General features: G+C 44.9%; 2 protein-coding genes across 3 annotated transcripts in view; both read left to right on the plus strand.

Moving 5' to 3' along the window:
- Nucleotides 1-12,282: 12,282 nt before the first annotated feature.
- On the plus strand, nt 12,283-13,215 carry LOC104363545 (coiled-coil domain-containing protein 166). Its single transcript, XM_009970011.2, has one exon. The coding sequence runs from the start codon at nt 12,283-12,285 to the stop codon at nt 13,213-13,215; it is 933 nt and encodes a 310-aa protein (XP_009968313.2).
- Nucleotides 13,216-15,228: 2,013 nt separating this feature from the next.
- MAPK15 (mitogen-activated protein kinase 15) overlaps nt 15,229-20,503 on the plus strand; it is a 28,908-nt gene continuing 23,633 nt past the window's right edge. For both annotated transcript variants that reach the window (XM_042785893.1, XM_042785892.1), the window contains exon 1: nt 15,229-15,387. In XM_042785893.1, the coding sequence (XP_042641827.1) occupies nt 15,319-15,387 (69 nt within the window). In that variant the 5' untranslated portion in view covers nt 15,229-15,318. The remainder of the gene's footprint in view (nt 15,388-20,503) is intronic.

A 20,503-nucleotide genomic window follows, 5' to 3' on the forward strand; every position in this document is an offset into this window, starting at 1 on the left:
CATATCCATTTTGTCTCCTGCCAGAGTGGCAGATCACCCTAATTCCATAACCATCCCTGGAACTGCACCACCATGCACCTCAACACAACATCACCAGTCCACAGGATTTCACAGCATTACGCTTCCTAACTGGAAGCAGAGGGAGAGGGATACGTTTCCCTCTTTGCACCGCTTCTACTCCTCCCGTGCTTTGAAGTGCATGCTCCAGCAAGCCTCACGGAAGGATTTGCTCCCAGAATCTGAATGGCCCGATGGCACCTGCAAAAGATAAAAGAAGGGACTCCAGAACCTGCTCACCAATAGCTACAGGCTATCCCCAAAACCAGCTTCTACAACCTCCACCCAAACAGGCCATGCGAATAATCACATCATCCCACGCTTGGATCTTTCCAACATCAACAAGAATTGCTATACCAACGGACAAAGCAGCTCCACCTCAAACACACACTATACAAACTACAAACGTGACCTAAGGATGCGAGAATACCAGACAGAGTAGACTTAACGCCAGACCAAAAGGCACAGCCTGACAGCACGCGCTACAGTGCCGAGGCCACGTGACGCACACACTCCGGAGTGGCCCGATAAGCCTACCGTGACCGGTGGAGACAAATTGCTGGGAAAGACTGAAGTCTAGGATGACACAGGAAGTACTCTGGAAACAGTCTCAAGAAAGAGAGTCATCGAGATGAGACCTGATGGTTAGGCCCAAGCCAGAGCTGCAAGAAAGACCGGCCAAATGGACCCACGACACTAAATCAAATCGGCAGCATTGAGCTTCTATGTCACACTGGTAAACAAGTCGAAATTGGCACTGCGCCGATAATGGGAGGCCGCCAAGATGCAACGGACGGCTATCGTGATTGCAGTAGGATGAGTACGCCTGAGGCTTCTCAGACATGAAGGCCAAGACAAACATCAACACATCAGGTAACGAAGGAACACGTAGGGACACACACTAGACATACTGCACAACTCCACCGACTCAACCCAGAGCTGCTTTGCCAGGCCACACATGTCATGAAACGTATCACTCCCTCCACTTGCACGAGGCTGACTCCCCACAGACTAACCCTCCCGTTATGCCAATGTTTGGACACACGTGGACTCCACTTCCCACAGATCTGTCCCACTACTTAGCTTTCATGTTGCCACAGGTCACGGTCCACGCTCAGTAGCCATCCTCGATAGTGGCCTTGTCGCCTAAACGCGAGGTTCCTTTAATCACTTCATGCCACTCTGTTACCTGCGCAAACAAAACAAAGCTGTTTAATACACACTTCATCCGTGAGAGCACTGCCCCGAATAGCTGCACTCACCTGCTCTGCTCCAGCTTTCAATATCATAGTTTCAAAATCATAGTTGCACAGACCCTCAGCAATTCTGCCCAAGCGGACCACTTAACTCTCTTGCCTTTTCTCAAACCGCTCATAGCTGTGCAGCTTCAACCCTCTGGAAAGGAATGCAGCACCTGCCAAAAAACAGAGGAAAAAGATGGACACCTTACAACTACAGAAACCAGTGCTAAAAACAATAAACATGAACAAGAGAACGTAACTGTCGTCACTGATACGAGAGCAAATCTCATTAGACACTTAAGGAAAGAGACAAAACTGGAATAAAAGAAAAAGCTTATGTGCCCAGGACTGTGCTAACAGAAAGACCCCTAACTGCAGATTGTTATGAGCAACAATAACATACATACTCTTCTCTGAGAAATTCCAGGGAAGACAGCAACCCAAACCCATGCTGGAAACAAGTGCCTAGTCAGTGCCTCTAAGGAACAACTACTGTGACATCCAGATGGGATGGTGAAGGGATGGATGCAAAAATTAAGTCAGAGAATGAAGTAAGTAAAATGCCTGGAGAAGCAGAACTCAGAGTTCTGGAGGGTATATTTCAATGCACGTAGTGCTTTCTGAGAAGAGATTCATCTGACTTTCAGCTCTGTACATTGACATGCAGAGGACCAGATGGTTTATGCTGCATCTCTCATGACTCTGTTGTACCTCCTGTTAGCTGTAGAGAGACTAAAACAGACCAGACCTCATTAACACCCAAATCCAACTGCAAAACTGATCAGAGAAAGGCTGATGAACCCTCCTTTCTCAGCCATGCTCTATCTCAAAATTTTAGAAACCCCTTCTCATTTCATGAACTGCAAGGGAAGGAACCCTCACTCCTTCCTGACAGCTCCTGCCCTATATTTGCACTCTTGATCCCCCTGCATCAGCTGCTCTGTGAAAGCTGCTCTTCCAAGCTGTGCCCTGTATTCTGCAGGCACCTCCTATCTTCTGTCTTCCCACAGACTCCAGGGTCTGCTACAGGCCCCAAAAATAAGTACTGATACTTATAACCTATGAGGGGCCTGCCACAAGCTGCAGATGTTCTAGAAACAACATGGTACTCTGTGGGCAATTGGGAAAGGCAATAAGCCATCCCATACTCTGAAAGACACTATGACAGACCTCCCTACTATTTTCTTGAGAAATGCTAAAACTCCATATACCAAAACGTACCAGACAGTCACCTTAACCTTGCTATATAATCTCGCTATCAGTTTTATTAAGACAGATTGTATCAGCAATTTACAGCAAAACTAGTGAAAAAAAAATGTTCCACCTTCAATAAAGTCAAGAAGTCCAGGAAAATGCAACACACCTACAATTAAAAGAAAAAAAAAAAAAAAAAAAAAAAACATACTATAAAACCATCTTGCTCCCCCTAAACACTTAATACAAAATAACTGACCTGGAAAAAAACAAAACAAAACAAAACAAACAAAAAAAAAAAAAAACAACAAAAAACCCAAACTACATACAAGTGTACTTTTTAGTATATATATGCTGCTGAACCTTGACTGGTTGTGAAGTTCTTACCTCAGACACCTTTACTTCTCTGTAGTGGTTTGAGCCGGGTTAGCAGCCAAGCCAACCACCACAGATGGTCACAAGCAAAAGGCAGACTCATTAGGGGAAGAACAAAACCCATACATTTATTACACACACTAACATCACGTAACAGAGTAGGACAGTGAGAAGCATTGCCACATCTTGAGAACACCTTCCCCCCACCCCTCCCTTTTTCCCGGGTTCAGTTCTGCTCCCGATATCTCTACCTCCTCCCCCCCAGTGGCACAGGGGCAAGGGATGGGGGGTGCAGTCAATGCTGCTGCTTCTTCCATCTTCGGTGGGGGGAGCTTCCGGAACTCGTTCCCCCTGCTCCATCGTGGTCCCCCTCTCCCAGAAGACAGTCCTCCACAGGAGTTTCCCTCCCACGGCTGCAGCCCTTCCCGAGCTGCTCCGGCGTGGACACCCCCGCATGCTGCAATCCTCCCAGCGCTGAGTTGCAGCAGTAGGGGTCTACTTTTTCCCACAAGACCCCGGCCTTCTTCGGGCACAGCACTTTGCTCAGCCGGGTGAAAACAAACACAGGCCATAAATCAATGTCTGCTCCACCGTAGATCTTCATGGGTGGCAGGGGGGGGCCACCCTGCCGTCTCCCCACAGGATACAGGGGGGTCTCTGCTCCGGCACACCTCCCCCCCCCCCTTTCTTCCTCCGTTCCTCCACTGACCTTGGTGTCGATGCAGCTGCAGCAACTCCTCCTCACAAGTCCCCCTGCACGTCACCACGTCCCTTCTTAAATACGTTATCGCAGAGGCGCAGCCGTTTGGCTGTTTCCAAACAGAGGTGGAGCTGACTTGGAGCTGGGGGAGCTTCGAGAAGCTTCTCACAGGGGGCTGCAGAGGCAGCCCCCTCCCCCGCCACCAAACAAAAAACCCCACCACTCACTCAACGCAGGACGTTCTCTAAATATCAAAACACATCTTCCCAAAGACCTTAAACAGCTCAAAAGCTGTAATCTTAAGAAAACATGAGAACACTAACTCCAGAGAAGCCCAGGAGCAGAAGGAGCCCCACGAGCAGAGGCTGGGGCTCACCTAGCCCAGGCACCACCCACCCCCTTCCCACAGTCCCCTGAGAAAGGGGCGGGGCCAACCACCAGAAGGTATCACATTGGCCAGAGGAGGAGTAATTAGGTTTCTTAATTGCCGTAAATATACAGCATGAAAAGTGCTGAACAGAGAAAGTGATCCTTACTAGAAACAATGATACCTACTCTTTTATTGCATCAGCAACGTGACCAGGTAGACAGTTAAACTTAATTTTTCTGGAGTATAGATAAAGACAGCTATCACACTAAGCTATGTAGGAAAGTAGTTTGTTAAATGCAATAAAAATATTATTATCAAAAATATGTGCTTCAGCTTCCTAATAAAAAAAGCAAAACAAAAAAAAAGAAATGCTTTGGGGTTACACTTCATTTCTAGCAAGACCATGCATACTACATAATTTCTACCAGAACTATGTTCTCGGTAGGACTAAATGACAGAGCAGAATTAGATCCCATAAGAAACCCTACCCAAAAATATCTCCAGTTGCAATATAAATTCTTTACTGAATATTCCAAACAATTCAGAATCACCTTGACAATCTCTGTGACTACCTCCCCTAGGAGTCCCAAAGGACAGAAGACACCAAAAAAAAAACAAAATAGCAAGAACGTATCAGAAACTGTATGAAGCAGCCTCATTAACCCCAAAGCAGCTAGAACAAAAATACACTGCAAAATTTGCTATGCTCACGCTGCAAACCAGAGTTCATCCTACACGGCCAGCCACCGATCTGTGCAGAGCTCCCAGCTGTGACGCTCCTTCAACTTCCAGACCAGGATTCAGCATCTGCAAAGAGAGGCAACAAGACTTAGTGAGAGGCCACGACAATGCACAGTCCTACCAGCAGCTCCACCTCTCTGCATTACTTGGACAGGGCTACCCAGAGGGCAGGTGTGGGGGTGTTTGGGAGCCTTGGGGGAAGTCAAAGAGCGTGTTTGGTGACCGAAGGGACCTTTGGGGCAGCATCAAGAAGTGATTGGAGTCCCTGGGACAAAGCTTGGGGGGTTTGCAGGATGGCAAACCTGCCATTATTATTACATAAAGCAGTTAGGCCAAGCAAAGCAAGGCAAAGACAAATTAGGACACAGGTAAGCCATCTAGCCGTGAAAAAATCTTATTGTAGGCATTACTGGTTGTTCCAGGTAAAAAGACCAAAATAAAGCTCATAAAAGGGAGGTGAGACTTCATGCAGATGTTGGGGTCCTGCTAGGAATTTGTCAGGAAACCACCTACAAATCAGTAAAATCTGAAGCTGAAATTAGAAAAGAAAAATGTAGCATTCACACATTTTATGTGAAACAATCAACCACTGCAAAAAACAACCAAAGCAAACAGTGTATTCTCCTTTATTATTGTATTCAAGTTTAGATGCCTTTCTAGAAAGTTGTACTTTGGTCACAAATAGCCAGGTTAGATGAATAAGTAAACCAGTGACATTCCATGCCCTATGCCACAGAGGTGTCATGTTTATACTGTTACACACCTAGAGAAACAAAATTTCTCATGTACGAGGATCAGCTCTTTTTCCCTATAAAACCCAGGAAGTTCCTTCTAAACTATTAACTTATTTTCTGAAACAAGAGACCCCTCCATAAATAAGGACTGCATTTGCAAAAATCATTTCTAGCATCTACCTTTTAAATGTCACGAACATTTCCATAGACACACACCCCTTCCTAACTTTGTGGGACCTGGGACTGCTTGCCAACCTGTTGGAAAGGAAACACAAATATATGGACCAGAAATGCTTGAGTAGATATTAGCACCCAATTCCCAAGGAGGACCATGTCTTAAGTCATATTTTTTCCTTCAGCACATTCTAATAGCTAGCTAAGGCTGTCTCCCTATTAGTATAGCAGCCACTATAAATCATATTGTTATAAGCCAAATTGCCTTTGCGTTTCTGCTTAACTGATGCCAATAGGTAACAAAGCATGTCACAGGCAGGCCTCACAACCAACCTGGGAACTGAAACGGCTCTGAGAATCTCACTGCAGAGCTTCTCTTGTGACTTCGCACATTTCATCACCATGGACACGCACAGCTTACAAACACCACCGTTCTTCAGAGATCACAGTTTGACTATCAGCAAATGCTGTCCGGTAAACCAGAAACAGCAAGACAGAAGCAGCTATTTGAAAAATCTGTGAAGAGCACCGAAGCAGGAAAGGTCAGTGCTTTTTAAAAAACACACATTTGTATAATACCAGCTTTAGCAAGGCCTGTTTTTCCCACACAGATTTTGTCATTGGACTCTTTTCAGTAGCTACATGTCTCTTTTGTACTGGGGAGCCCAGAACTCTAACATTCATACAGCCACAAAGATGATTAAGGGACTGGAGCATCTCTCATCTATGGAAAGGCTGAGGGAGCTGGGACTATTTAGCACGGAGAGGAGAATGCAAGGGGGGATCTTACTAATGTATATCAATAGCTGAAGGCAGGGTGCAAAAAGGACAGGGTCAGGCTCTTTTCATAGAATCATAGAATCGTTTAGGTTGAAAAAGACTTTTAAGATCATTGAATCCAACTATTAACTTAGCACTGCCAAGTCCACCACTAAACCATGTCCCCAAGTGCCACATCCACATATCTTTTAAACACCTCCAGGGATGGTGACTCCACCATTTCCCTGGGCAGCCTGTTCCAATGCTGCTAACCACTTCCTGTTGGACTATGGGAGCTTCATTCTGCTCCCCATCCCTGTCTTCCAGCTCAGGGGCTTGGTACCCAGAGAGAAACTGGTCTGACTATTAAAGATTGAGGCAAAGCAGGCATTAAGTACCTCAGCCTTTTCCTCATCCTCTGTCACAATGTTTCCCCCCATATCCAACAAAGGATGGAGATTCCCCTTAGGCCTCCTTTTTTGGCTCATCTTTTGGTTCCTGTGCCTTTAAGATTTTCTTCTTGAAAAACGTCCAGCCTTCCTGGACTCTGCCCTTTAGGACTGACTCCCAACAGATGCTTGTCAACCAGTCTCCTAAACAGGCCAAAGTCTGCCCTCTGGAAGTCTAGGGTGGCAATTCTGCTAACCCCCTTCCTTACTTCTCCGAGAATGGAGAACTCTAGCATTTCGTGACTGCTATGCTCAAGGCAGCCTCCAACCATCACTGTGTCACCCCCAAGTCCTTCTCTGTTCTCAAACAACAGGTTCGGGGTGCCTTCCCTTGTTGGCTTACTCAACAGCTGCGTCAGCAAGTTATCTTCCACACAATCCCGGAACCTCCTAGACTGTTTCCTCTCTGCTGTATTGTATTTCCAGCAGACATTTGGTAAATTGAAGTCCCCCAGAAAAAGGGCTAGTGATTGTGAGACTCCTCCCACCTGCTTATAGAATATTTAATCTGTCTCTTCATACCGCTTGGGTGGTCTATAACAGACTCCCACTGTGACACTCTGCCTTGTTGGCCTTCCCCCTGATTTTTACCCATAAACACTCAACCCTATCATCACTATAATTAAGCTCTAGATAGTCAAAAGACTCCCTAATGTACAGGGCTACCCCACTGCCTCCCCCCTCGCCTAGCCCTTCTGAAGAGTTTATAACCATCCATTGCAGCACTTCAGTTGTGCAAGTCATCCCACCATGTTTCCATGATGGCAACTGTATTGCAGTTTTCCTGATGAACAATGGCTTCCAGGTTCTCTTGTTTGTTGCCCATGCTGCTTGCATCGGTGTAGATGCGCTTCAGTTGGGCTACTGATCCCACCACCTTTCTGGGGGGAGAAGCCCTAAGTCCTACGTGACCATTCTCAGGCGCTTCTGTGGTTTCTAACACATCAATAACCCATGTGTCTTTGCTGCCACATGGACCTCCATCCCTTAGGTCCACTGAGATGGAAGACCGAAGGACCTCACTAGCACACCATCCCTCAAACATTGGCATGCTGCCCTCAGGCTTACCTCTAGTGAGCCTGGTTTTATCCTTCCTCACCTTCAAATCTAGTTTAAAGCTCTTTCAGTGAGCCCTGCTAATTCCTGTGCAATGATCCTTTTCCCTAAGACAGGTGTACCCCATCCGTTGCCAGCAGGCCTGGTGTCATGTAAACCAACTCATGATGAAAAAAACCTAAATTCTGACGGTGACACCAGGCTTCATCATTCCCTGCAACAGGAAGGATGGAGGAGAATTCAGTGGTGCCCACTGACAAGCCCACAGGCCATGGGCATGAACTGAAACACAGGATGTTACACTTGAACATCAGGGAAGACTTTTTTACTGGGAGGGTATCGTGGTTTGGGCCTGGTCAGCAGCCAACCACCACGCAGAAGCTCTCTCTCCCTTCTCTTCTGGCAATAAGAAGGGACAGAGAGAGAGGCTTGGGGTTCGAGATAGGACTGGGATGGGGGAAAAATCCCCCTTTATGATCACGAGCAAAAGGCAGACTTGTTAGGGGAAGAAAAAAAAAAAAGAACATACATTTATTACAGACACTAACAACACATAACAGAGTAGGACAGTGAGAAACATTGCCACATCTTGAGAACACCTCCCTCTACCCCTCCCTTCTTCCCGGGCTCAGTTCTGCTCCCGATATCTCTACCTCCTCCCCCCAGTGGCGCAGGGGCAGGGAATGGGGGGGTGCACTCAGTGCTGCCACTTCCTTTATCTTCGGTGGGGGGAGCTTCTGGAACTCATTCCCCCTGCTCCATCGTTGACCCCTCTCACAAGAGACAGTTCTCCACAAACTTTCTCCAACATGAGTTCCTTCCATGGGCCGCAGCATTCCCCATGCTGCTCCGTCACAGGTCACTAACTTTCTCCGACTGGATTCTCTCCCATGGCTGCAGCCCTTCCCGAGCTGCTCCGGCGTGGGACACCCCCGCATGCTGCAACCCTCCCAGCGCTGAATTACAGCAGCGGATCTACCTTTTCCCACAAGACCCTGGCCTTCTTTGGACACAGCACCTTGATCATCCAGGCGGAAGCCACAAGCCATAAATCAATGTCTGCTCCACCGTAGATCTTCATGGGTGGCAGGGGGGGGCCGCCCTGCCGTCTCCCCACAGGATACAGGGGGGTCTCTGCTCCGGCACACCTCCCCCCTCCTTTCTTCCTCCGTTCCTCCACTGACCTTGGTGTTCACGCAGCTGCCGCAACTCCTCCTCACAAGTCCCGCTCCTCGTCACCACGTCCCTTCTTAAATACGTTATCGCAGAGGCGCAGCTGATTGGCTCAGTTTTCCAAACAGAGGTGGAGCTGACTTGGAGCTGGTGGAGCTTCGAGAAGCTTCTCACAGGGGGCCACCCCTATAGTCCCCTCCCCTGACACCAAAAAAAACTCCACCACTCACTCAACCCAGGACAGAGGGTGACCACGCACTGGAACAAGCTGCCCAGAAAGGTTGTGGTTTCCCTCCTTGGAGTTATTTAAAAGCCATCTGGACATGGTCCTGGGCAGCCTAGTCTAGGTGGACCTGCTTGAGCAGAGGGGCTGGACCAGATGACCTCCAGAGGTCCCTTCCAACCTCAACCACTCTGTGATTCTGTAAACTTAACAGTAGGCAGACATGATCTTGCTAGCCCTCATACTATAAAATTACAGCTAGCTTCCAAACAGTCCTTCCATACCAATATTAAAAAGCTCCACCAAGCACTTCTGAAGTTGTAATGGAATCAGCAGACCACAAGAATGAGGTCAATGCTGCAAACTTTAGCAAGAATTCAGCTCATGAGGGTTTATAACTTTATGGTGAGCCAGCAAAACTGTAATATGATCTCTACCCTGTAAAAGCGCAGGCCTGGCTGAAACTTCTGTGTATGTCTTGATTCCCTTGCTAGGGCTGCAAAACCCAGAGGAACTGGAGAGAAAGCTACCAGCCATAGTACTGATGCATGCTCTAATAGTCACTGAGAACATACCTCTTAGGGGCAAGAGCGTCAGCCTGTACCTTGTGTAGGGTGCCAGGATTCTGGAAAATTCAGGTGTTGTATGCTTGGGTAGTATTCAGGGGTGCTTTTTTTAGCCTCCATCAAACCAGTGGTTAATGAGGGACAGAATGGATTGGGCCAATGTCTGGGCCCACACTGTTGTATCAGGAGATAGAAAGAGCATGGCAGGTGAAGCAGCCTCACCAGACCTCATTCACTACACTAAAGGAAAGAGCTATGATCCCATCTTCTACCGCTACTGTATTGGTTTGACCCATTTTGTAAAATGTGGACAGATCCAAGCGAATCCTCTGTGACCAGCTTTATATCCAAGTCTCTACTCATAGAACGTCAGAGGCCTCAATTCACATCAAGTAACTGAGGAAGGATGTAGCTCTCCATGTCTCAAGATGCTGGGAGTGTCTGATGCCTCTCACTCTTGCTGTGGCTAGGGCAGGAGGAGATGGTCTCCTTGCCAGCAGGAGGTGTGCACTCATGGAGGATCTGTTGCCAAAAGAGCTGCAGGAAGAGGTTAGAAGACTGCAGCATCAGAGATAACATGCAAGAGATTGACTGGATCTTCCGAGACCCTGCAGCTTCAAGAGCCCAAATCCCCAACTGTACTGAGTCTGAACTTATCTAGCTGGGAAATAAAGACTCTCATGATGACAAGGCAGGAATCCTGTATCTTCCAGCAGCAGGAGTTGCCTGCTCCACCTGAAGTTCTGCAATTACAGGAGGAAGCAGCAAGTGATTGTAGTGGGAAGAGGTCCCTCTGAATGGCATCGATTCCCTCCAGTGTATTGACTGCACCATAGAGCTTAGTGTCATCGGTGAACTTGCTGAGGGTATACTCAACCCACTATCCAGGTTGCCAACAAAGATGTTAAACAGCACTGATCCCAACATCGGTCTATGATTTGACCTGCTATGCAGTGCTTTTTCATATACCTAACACAGACAATAAATTCATAGTCTACTGCAGAAACACAAATAGATTATCAATGGTAATATTGTGCTTTGCAATCATTTGACCAGTATAAACAGAAAATGACACAGGCAGAAAGAGAAGCCTCTCATTCTGCCTTAATTAAACTGTCTTTATTAAAGTACTATTATCTTCTCAGCAAAAGAGGACCCAGACAGAAAAACTCCTAACAGCACAGAAAAACAAGGACACCAAGGCATCAGCTTGCATACCAGTGTACTCTGATAGAGCCGTAACGTCTTTCTTGTAATAGAGTAAAACATTTTGCCTTAATTTGGCCAAAACACCGAAGCAAATTTCATGTTACTCAGCTATAACAAAACCAGAAAAAGCAGCCCAGATGAATAATCTCCAAATGAATAATCCAGCATGGTCTCAAGAGAAGACGAATTGATGTTCAGCCCCCCATAATGTTCTGTACCTATCTCCTACCCATCATCTCTGAGGGGAGAATGCAGTCCTAGGCAACTGGGAAGATTACATCTGCATGGCGTGTTCAACACTTCATCAAAAGCCACAGCATACATTTCATGGCTGGATCTGGATGTTTCTTTAACCATTATCCCCTACGTGGTCGTTCTTTCACTCTCTCTGTATTCATAAATATTTAGCTATCTGTGTCATATATCAAATGACATAGTTAAGACGATGTCCAAGAAGATACTGGTTTATGTTACCTTAGGCAGCAGAAGGATAAGAATGTAGTCGCTCTCCAAAGTGAATAAACACCTCGATAGATCACTGAAGCCCTAGGTTAAAACTGGTTGCAACATTTCCTTTTCTGCGCTCATTTCATAAGACAATACTGACTTAACTTTCTAAAACCATGAAAAGGATGCAGCTGACTGTTTAAATACAAATAAGGAAGCTAACTTTGATGGAGGAATGGGGCTTAATCTGTACTACTGTCCATAACATTTTCTACAGGTAGCTTCCAGTCCAGCATGACTTAGCAGTTATATTTTACAATCTGCTTTATGAATTTGTAAGCTTCAGGCATGCCTCTATTAGCACTTCAGTACTTACTTGCTGCTGAAGTTTTATGGACAAGATCTACTGCCTACAGAAGGTACAGACTTAATAATTCGACAGTGGAATTTTAATTTGTACTCCAAACTACAGATATAATACAATACTATATGACAAAAAAAATAAATTTTAGAAATATGTGTATTTTTAGATTAGCAGAACGACTTGTCAGTTAATTAGGAACTTAAAAATGCAAATATGCATATGTGCACATATGCTTCAATTGAAGACATAGGCCAAACATGAAAAATTTTACATCAAACATTACATCAAACATTTTAGCTGCCAGAATCATAATTTGAAAGTGTACATATATAAGAGGGCATGACTGGGGATAAAAGCAATGGTCACACATGTGGCATAAATGCTTGCTTAGAATTTATGATTTTTCGTTCTGTTACAGCTTGCCAGAGTTTGATACCCTCAGTGTGGAATATGGCATCCAATACAAAGCAGATGAAACAAGACACCACGCGTGCTAGGAAGAAAAAGCAAGAAGTAAAAACCAAGAATGGAGACGTATCCAAAGGAATAAGTGATATGGAAATACTTGCCAAAGAGAGAAAATCGTACTTGCAGAAGGAATACAAGATTCTCACTGAACATATGAACACATACCTGGGAAGAGTGGCACATTTCCTGCAGGAAAATAAATTTCTAGAAAAGGAAGCCAAACGGAATCAGGAAGAGAGCAACGCTTACCTCTCTTACATAACAAAACACAGCCAGAAGTGCCAGAATATGATAACAACATTAAATGACCAGAATCACACTGATCTGTCTCAAGTTTGGATGCAGAAAGAGAAACTAATCTCACAGTACACAGAAAAGGAGAAGGAGGTAAGGAGCGCTCTGATGAATATGGAGACAAAGTACTCTCTTATGAACAAGGAGGTTGAAGATCTGCAGGCTTTCAAGTATCCATGTCTTCAGCTGGAACAGACGAAAAAAATTAAAGAGCTAGAGAAGGAACTGTCGGTCACTAAGATACAGCATTCAGATGAAATGCACAAAATCAAGAGCAGATTTCTTCAGGCCAAGGCTGACTGTGAGATGGACTTTCATGAGAAGATCCAGATTCTCACCACAAGAGCAGAAGAAGCAGCGATACAATCTCTAATCCAGTATATCAAACAAGTAAAAGCAGAGAATTGGCATCTGCGCCAGGAATTGCTCAGACTCATCCAATACTCAAAAATCCTTAAAGAAACCAAAGTTCAACTGAGAGAGCAGCAGCAACAGCTTCTTCGGGAGAACCAATACATTCAGGACATGGCACACATGCGCCACTGGTTACGCCAGCATGAGGCACATAGTGCAAACTGTGAAACCTACAGCTCTCACAGCCCACTCAGATATGTCCATTAACCTAAAAAACCACTTCATTCCTCACTCATGCCAATGTATCAGTAGACACAGCTGGACTGTGAGCTGTTCTCACTGTTAGTTAGGTAACGGAGTACACAGGAGTAAATGTTCTGTAGGTGGATGAAAGGATTGATTTGCATAGCTCATGCTCAGCATGCAATTCAGACAACAGATCTTAAAAGTAACCTCATCTTTAACTTTCATGACATCTGTATTAAGACATTTGAAACTGCATCCCTTCACATCTCGATATAAATTACATTTTTGCTTTGAGATCAGACTCTGATGTTTCACTAATTAGTGATTCTCCTTGGGCAAACTATATTTTTAGACATACGTTTACTGCAAACTACATCTACAGATACCATAGTATAAACCACTGTAGGCCACCTCTTACAGCAACTTTCACTTTCCCAAATCTTCTACATGGCAAAGACTTTATTTTACTTTCTGCTAGTCTCCAAAGGAGAGAAAATAAATATGCAAACAACCAAGTCCTTTAAACAATATAATTACTTCAGGTATTTGACCCTTGGTTCATAACTATCAATAAAATATATTCACTGAACATATTAATACCAATTTTTACTTTCTTCTCATTAGTTTCTCGTTTTAGTATTTCCCTTGAGAAGCAAGAGGCAAAAAGCTGTGTTTCTAATAGACTGCTGATTCACCTTCCAACTTGAACATTTCTGGATTTGGATTACCTCATCAACAATGACACCAGAAGTCACCCTCACTCTAAATTTCAACATTCAGTCTGGGATATTTTATACAGAAGCAGACCTTAGTTGAGAGTGGAAGAGAACTCAAAGGAGGGTCAATCAGAGCAGGGCCACTTTCAGTGGCTTCTGAGTATCTCCAAGGACAGAGATTCCACAGCCTCTCTGTGCAGCCTGTTCCAGTGTTTGATCACACAGTAAAAATGTTTTTTCTTAAATTAAATTGGAATTTCAATTCCATCAAAAAATTCAATTTCAGTACAGTCTGGTTCTGTCTTCCCCCCGGCTTTGCCTGATATTTAAACACATTAATAAGATCCCCTGAGCCTTCTCCAGGCTAAACAATCCCAGGTCTCAGCCTCCACCTGTATCACAGATGCTCCAAGCCTTAATCATCTTTGTAGCCCTTTGTTGGACACAATCCCGTACGTCCATGTCTGTCTTATACTGGGGAGCCCAGAACCGTACAAGATACTCTAGGTGTGGTGTCTCAGTGCGGAGTAAAAGGGAAGGATTGCCTCCCTCGAACAGCTGGCAAGTCTCTTCCTAGTGCAGCCTCAGATGATGTTCACCACCTTCGCTGAAAGAGTACATTTGTACATTGAAGACAGACCCCTGAAGAAGTAAATGACCACCAGAGACAGATCTGAGTCTGCGCAAACTAACCCCAACTCGCTTATGCATATGTGTATTTATGTTGTGTAATACCATGAATAAGTATACCTGCACTGCATAAATTTCTGGCAAAATGTGCTGTGGGTGTGCAAGCCAGGAGGAGCAAACCTCCTTGCATCCAGCGCTGCAATAAATATACCTGCTTTATAACTCTTTGTGAGTTGTAAAGTTTGTTTCCGTGCTTCAGTTGCTAGACTAAAAAAAAAAAAAAAAAAAAAAGTAGCAAAAATTTTACAGTTCATTCGAATGGTATCCGTTGCTCAGAGCAATGTCTGACATCCTCCACTGACACCCGCGCCCTTCTTCGAAGTTTGTCGCATGAAGGACACGATGCGTTACCCTGGAGTTTTACACTGCCTGCGCCGCTCCCCCGCCGCACCCCCGGAGCGGAGAGCGGCCCCGCCGACACCGAGGGGAGCCTTCCGGCGACGCGGGGCTCCTCCAGCACCCGCGCAGCCGAGCGCCCGGCAGGCAGAGGCTGAAAGAAACCGCCAGCTGCCTCACCGCGCCCCAGGCCCCGCCGGCGGGCCCTCAGCGCCCGCGACCGCCGCACGAGGCTCCCCGCTGTGCGCCTGCGCGGCCTTGGGCGCCTGCGCTGTGCGGCGGGGCTGTTTCCATAGCAGCAGAAATCAACAGGGAGGGTGAGGCGGTGTGGCCGCCCTCCGCCTCGGTCGGAGTGCCCGCCCGCCAGAGCGGGGTGCCCGTCATGAGCGTGCCCGAGGTGGAGACGCTCGTGTCCCAGAGGTACGAGATCAAGAAGCGCCTGGGCAAAGGGGTGAGTGCCTCGGGGGGGGGGCCTCGAGGGGTCTCGGGAGCCGGGCGGCGGGGTCCAGCGCTGCCCTGTGGGCCGCCCCGGCGGCGCCTTTGCAGTCTCTCGGTCGCTGCCGCAGGCCGCTGACCTGAGCCGCGTCTGGCTTCGGAGGTCTGAGAGGTTATACAGTTGAAAAAATACTGGACTTTGAAATAGTTATTATGCCTAGTAAAGAAAAAAAAAAATAATAAATCGTGGCCTGGTAACTTTCCATGACGTCTTATACTTGTTTCACAACGAAATTTCAGAGGAAGGTGTTACTTTGTAGCATGTGAAACTGAAAATACCTGTAAATTCCCCGTCAGGTTTTTTTTCCTGTGATTTACTGGAGAACTGCCACACAAAGCACCAACCTTGCATGTACACCTGGTTTACAGTAAAATGAATCCAAGTCTCAAAGTATAGTCTGTTTTTGTCAAATTCTTTTGCGTTTACCGTAACCCCATTACTTCAGGTGTTATGCTGCATCAGGTGCTTTTTTCCCCATAAAATTACATGCTTTGTATGTGAGCCAAGGTTAATTTCTATGATCTTTCTCCTCGAGCAGTCTCTAAACCTTTTCTGATGATCTGCTTTTATATTCTCACAGCTCTTTGCCATTGTTTAGTTGTGTTGATACTAGTAGTCAAGTATTTCATGTGCAATTACAAGGGGGCACTTCAGAGAGGCTCATTTTCTTCATTATCCTCTAAGACAGTATTCTGGTTTTCTTCTTTTGAATTCACACTGAGCTTTCTTATGGCTATACTTCATTCTAAGTTTGCTTCTGACGAGGTTTACTGCCATCTTGTTACTAGCTTTCTCCCTTTGACTGAATATTACATCCTTTAACATGCTAGGTTCTTTGAACAGAATGATATCATTCTTTCATCTGAAATATCAAATTGTTTGACAGTTCTATTTGGAGACTGTTTCACAAACATAACTACATACATTCAGGTCTTTAAACAACTTTTGTGCCTTCAGGACTATCATCTAGGCATCACTGACATTATCAAAACTACTAGTCAAGCTCTTAACTCAAGGGTTCCAGTCTCCTAAATACCTGTGTTTTTTTGCCTCTTGTATGCAGAAAGTTCTGTGAGTATTGTGTATGTACGCAGCCGATATACTTCCCTGAGCATTTAAAAGGCTGTTGAAGTCCCTGAAACAGGTGAGGACTGCCCAAAAAGTAGAGCAGAGAAGTCCAGCCAAGGGAGATTGTTGGGAAATGTTGCAATGCAGTGCTGCTGCACAAGCTGTTCTATCAGCTCTGTCCCCTGTATAGCCCCAGCCCAGGGCTGCATGCGCAGTCAACTGAATAGAGCATTAATAAAATGTTGTAACAAAGGTAATGATGTGCCTGACAGTTCAAAGGATGTTGATGTATGAGAAACTGGCCCTTAGCTACCGAAGCAATGGGAGATCTATCATTGTGACTACTAAGAACTGAGACGTACAGAACTTGAGGTAATCTCCCTTGAAGACTAAAGAAAGAAGAAACAAACAACGAAGTGGTCAGGACTCCAGAACAAGATGTGAAACCCACTGTCAAGATAATAATGACTGATAAAGTATAATTCTGTGTATTCTGGATTAGGTAATGCTTTGTAGGTGCATAAATACATGTATGCGAACTCATGTAAGCTGTCACTCTCTGCGGAGGTGACCCAACGCTGCTGGACCTGAATAAAATCCTAGAGTAACCCACGACGGAGTTCGAGTCTCCTTTAACAGTTTTGGCACCCCAGATGGGACTCTAGGCTGTGACGGGGAGGACGAATAAAAGAGGATCCCGATATTACATCCTACAAACTGCCGGCTACAGAAAGGTGAGTTCAAGTCTCCCCTTGTCTGTGTTTGTGGGTTGGAATAGGAAAGGATCACTCTGAAATACCCCTCACAAAGAAAATTGCAGAATGGGAGGATATCCTTCAGTACCTAAAGGATCTCCCTTGGCAGAATTATTAGCAAATTGGAATAAACTTTCTGGGACAGCAGGGTTGAGTAAAAGTAAAATTATAGTGTTATGTCAAGATGACTGGCCATTTTTAACCAGAATTAGAGGGGCAGGTCCCCAAGAAGTATGGCCACCTGAAGGTACCTTCGATGAAACTAGGTTGAAATGTTTGAGATTGATATTAGAAGATAGGAATCCGCAGCAGATGAATTATTTATTTTTATGGCTGGAATGGGCCGATTTGAGAAATCGTATGGCTCTAAAGAAACCTATGAAAAGAGAAGAATTAATTGCCTTCCTTGATGATCATCAGGGAAAGAATCAGAACCAGAGTTCCCATCCACAATCAGAAGGGAAATCTGTTGTAGGACAATATCCTATGGTAGTGGAATTTCATTCCAATCCTAGAGTAGGCCCCAACTCAGGACCTGAAGTTCCTCCAGTTATTGCAGTTTCCACACACCAACCCTGGAAACCTGGTGATTTGATGTTGTGGCAAGAGAAAATGCCAAGGTTAAGGGACAATGCTGAAAAATGTGCTAAGTTTTTGTCTAGTATTATTAGAGACTATAAGCCCAATTGGGAGGATATGCAAACTTTATTGCAGGAGTTGTTTACAAATGAAGAGAGAGAAAGGATTATGCTGAAAGATCGTGAAATGAGTCAGAATACACCCGGGAGACCAACTTGGCCACAGGCTGATCCGAATTGGCAGATACACACACAAGATGGGTTACAGGCTTGGCGAACTGCGACTAATTTATTAATAGAAGCGGTACGCCAGTGTGAAGAGAGAGTTACCAATTGGGCGAAAGTCCAGGAATGTACTCAACGCACCGATGAACACCCTAGTGATTATTGGCAGAGATTAAGAACAGCACTGTTACAACACGGAGGGATGACTGAACAAAATTTTCAGGAAGCTTTAGCTATTAGTGTGTATGTTAATCAAGCAGCCCCTGATATTCGAAAATATTTTCAGAAACATATGCCTGGCTGGCAAAATGAAAGCTTGCAGAAAATCATTTCAGTAGCCAACTTTGTATATAATGGTAGAGATGCAGAAAGACAAGAGAAATTAGAAAAAGAAAAGAGTGAAGAAAGGAGGAGATTAGAGAAACAGCGGGAGGAGGAGAGAAGGCGAGAAAGAAAAGATAAGAGGGATGACATGTATTTACTAGCAGCTGCTTTAGCCCAAAATATGCGAGGGCGAGGTGTTCTGAGAGGAAATCGGGGACCGAGAAGGGGATTTCCCCCCGGTAGAGGTAGAGGAGGATGGCGTCCGGTTCCTCCTACCACAGGAGGTACAGTAGAATGTTATTGGTGTGGGAATGTAGGCCATATGCAAAGAGAATGTCCTATTCGCCCTAGGCAGACTCTAGAACAAGCTGCTTCACCTTACATCGGAGGAGCTGTTCCTCGTCAAAGAAGTTTCTCGCAGTAATGTCAGTACCGCTGAATTCGGATGGACAATTGATTGCTGAAGTGAATGGTCGACGAGTTATCTTTTTAGTAGATACTGGCGCTACGTTGTCTTTGTTAAATTTTGATGAATTTGAAAAATCCAGTGATAGGATAATTATAAAAGGAGTGATTGGAGCGGAGGAGAAAGCCCTGACAAAACCCTTACCCATTTCAATCGGAGATAGACATACTTGGGCTCGGTTTGTAGTTTCCCCAGGATCCCCTGTATCTTTACTTGGAAGGGATATTTTGCAAGATTTAGGAACTCAAATTGCTTTGGGAAAGAAAGGACTTTTCCTGGTTTTTATAGGGTCAGCTGTAGTTGTAAAGGGAGAAGTCCAACAAGTTCCCTCAATACCATGGGAATTGAGAGAAGTTCCCAGTGCCCTATGGAGTCAATCTAGTAAAGATGTGGGACTTCTGAAATCTGCAACCCCCGTAAAAATTAAGACTAAAGGTGGTATACCCCCAGCAGTTAAGCAGTATCCTATCGTAGCAGAAGCTATTCCTAGTATCACTAAACAAATACAGAATTTTTTGGATAAGGGCATTTTAAGACCTACTGTTAGTCCTTTTAATACTCCCATTTTACCTGTAAATAAAAATCGAAAGGATGAGGATGGAAATCCTGAGTATCGGTTTGTTCAGGATTTACGAGCTGTAAATGAATATGTAGAACCCCCACATCCAGTAGTTCCCGATCCTTCTACTATCCTTACAAAAATACCAATTTGGGCGAAATACTATACTGTTTTGGATTTGACCGGAGCTTTCTTTACAATACCAATTGACCCTGACAGCCAGAATTTATTTGCCTTTACATGGGAAGGTCGCCAGTATACCTGGACCAGACTTCCTCAAGGATTTACTGCTTCACCAACTTTGTTCTCTCAAATATTAAAGAGAGACTTACAAGATCTGGAACTACCGGCTGGGTCAGAATTGATACAATATGTGGATGATTTGTTAATTGCAAGTAAAGATTATGACAGTTGTGTAAAAGATACTAAATATGTATGTCTTAGATTATATGAGAAAGGACATAAAGCATCTCTCTCCAAATTGCAGTTTTGTGAGCCTGAGGTAAAATATTTAGGGTTTATACTAGCCGAAGGTACTAGGAAATTAGATCCAGATAGGGTACAGGCAATTCAGGAAATCGCTAGACCTTTGACTAAGAAACAAATGAGAGCCTTTCTTGGACAAGCTGGATATTGTAGACCGTGGATACTGGGTTTTTCAGAGATTGCAAAACCTTTGGTAGAGACTACTAAAGATGTGAGCCCAGAACCCATACCATGGACGGAAGAATTGGAAACAGCTTTTATGTCCATGAAGACTGCCTTGGTAAATGCTCCAGCTCTTGGGTTACCAGATTACAAAAAACCTTTTAAATTATATGTAACAGAGAACAGAGGAATTGCGAAGGGAGTATTAATTCAGAAGCATGGACCCTACGAACGTCCTGTAGCATACTATTCTGTCACCTTGGACCCAGTTATCAGAGGATCTCCATACTGTCTGCGATCTATTGCCGCAGCTGCTGAGCTGGTGGAAAGGCAAGGAATATTGTGCTAGGCCATTATCTCATAGTTGCTGTTCCCCATGAGGTTGAACTTTTACTAACTAAAGTATGCAGAAAAAGCACTCTTCTGCACAAAGGACACACAGATATGA

This window comes from Tyto alba, unplaced genomic scaffold (assembly GCF_018691265.1).
Source record: "Tyto alba isolate M040663 unplaced genomic scaffold, T.alba_DEE_v4.0 Super-Scaffold_9, whole genome shotgun sequence".
Taxonomy (NCBI): domain Eukaryota; kingdom Metazoa; phylum Chordata; class Aves; order Strigiformes; family Tytonidae; genus Tyto; species Tyto alba.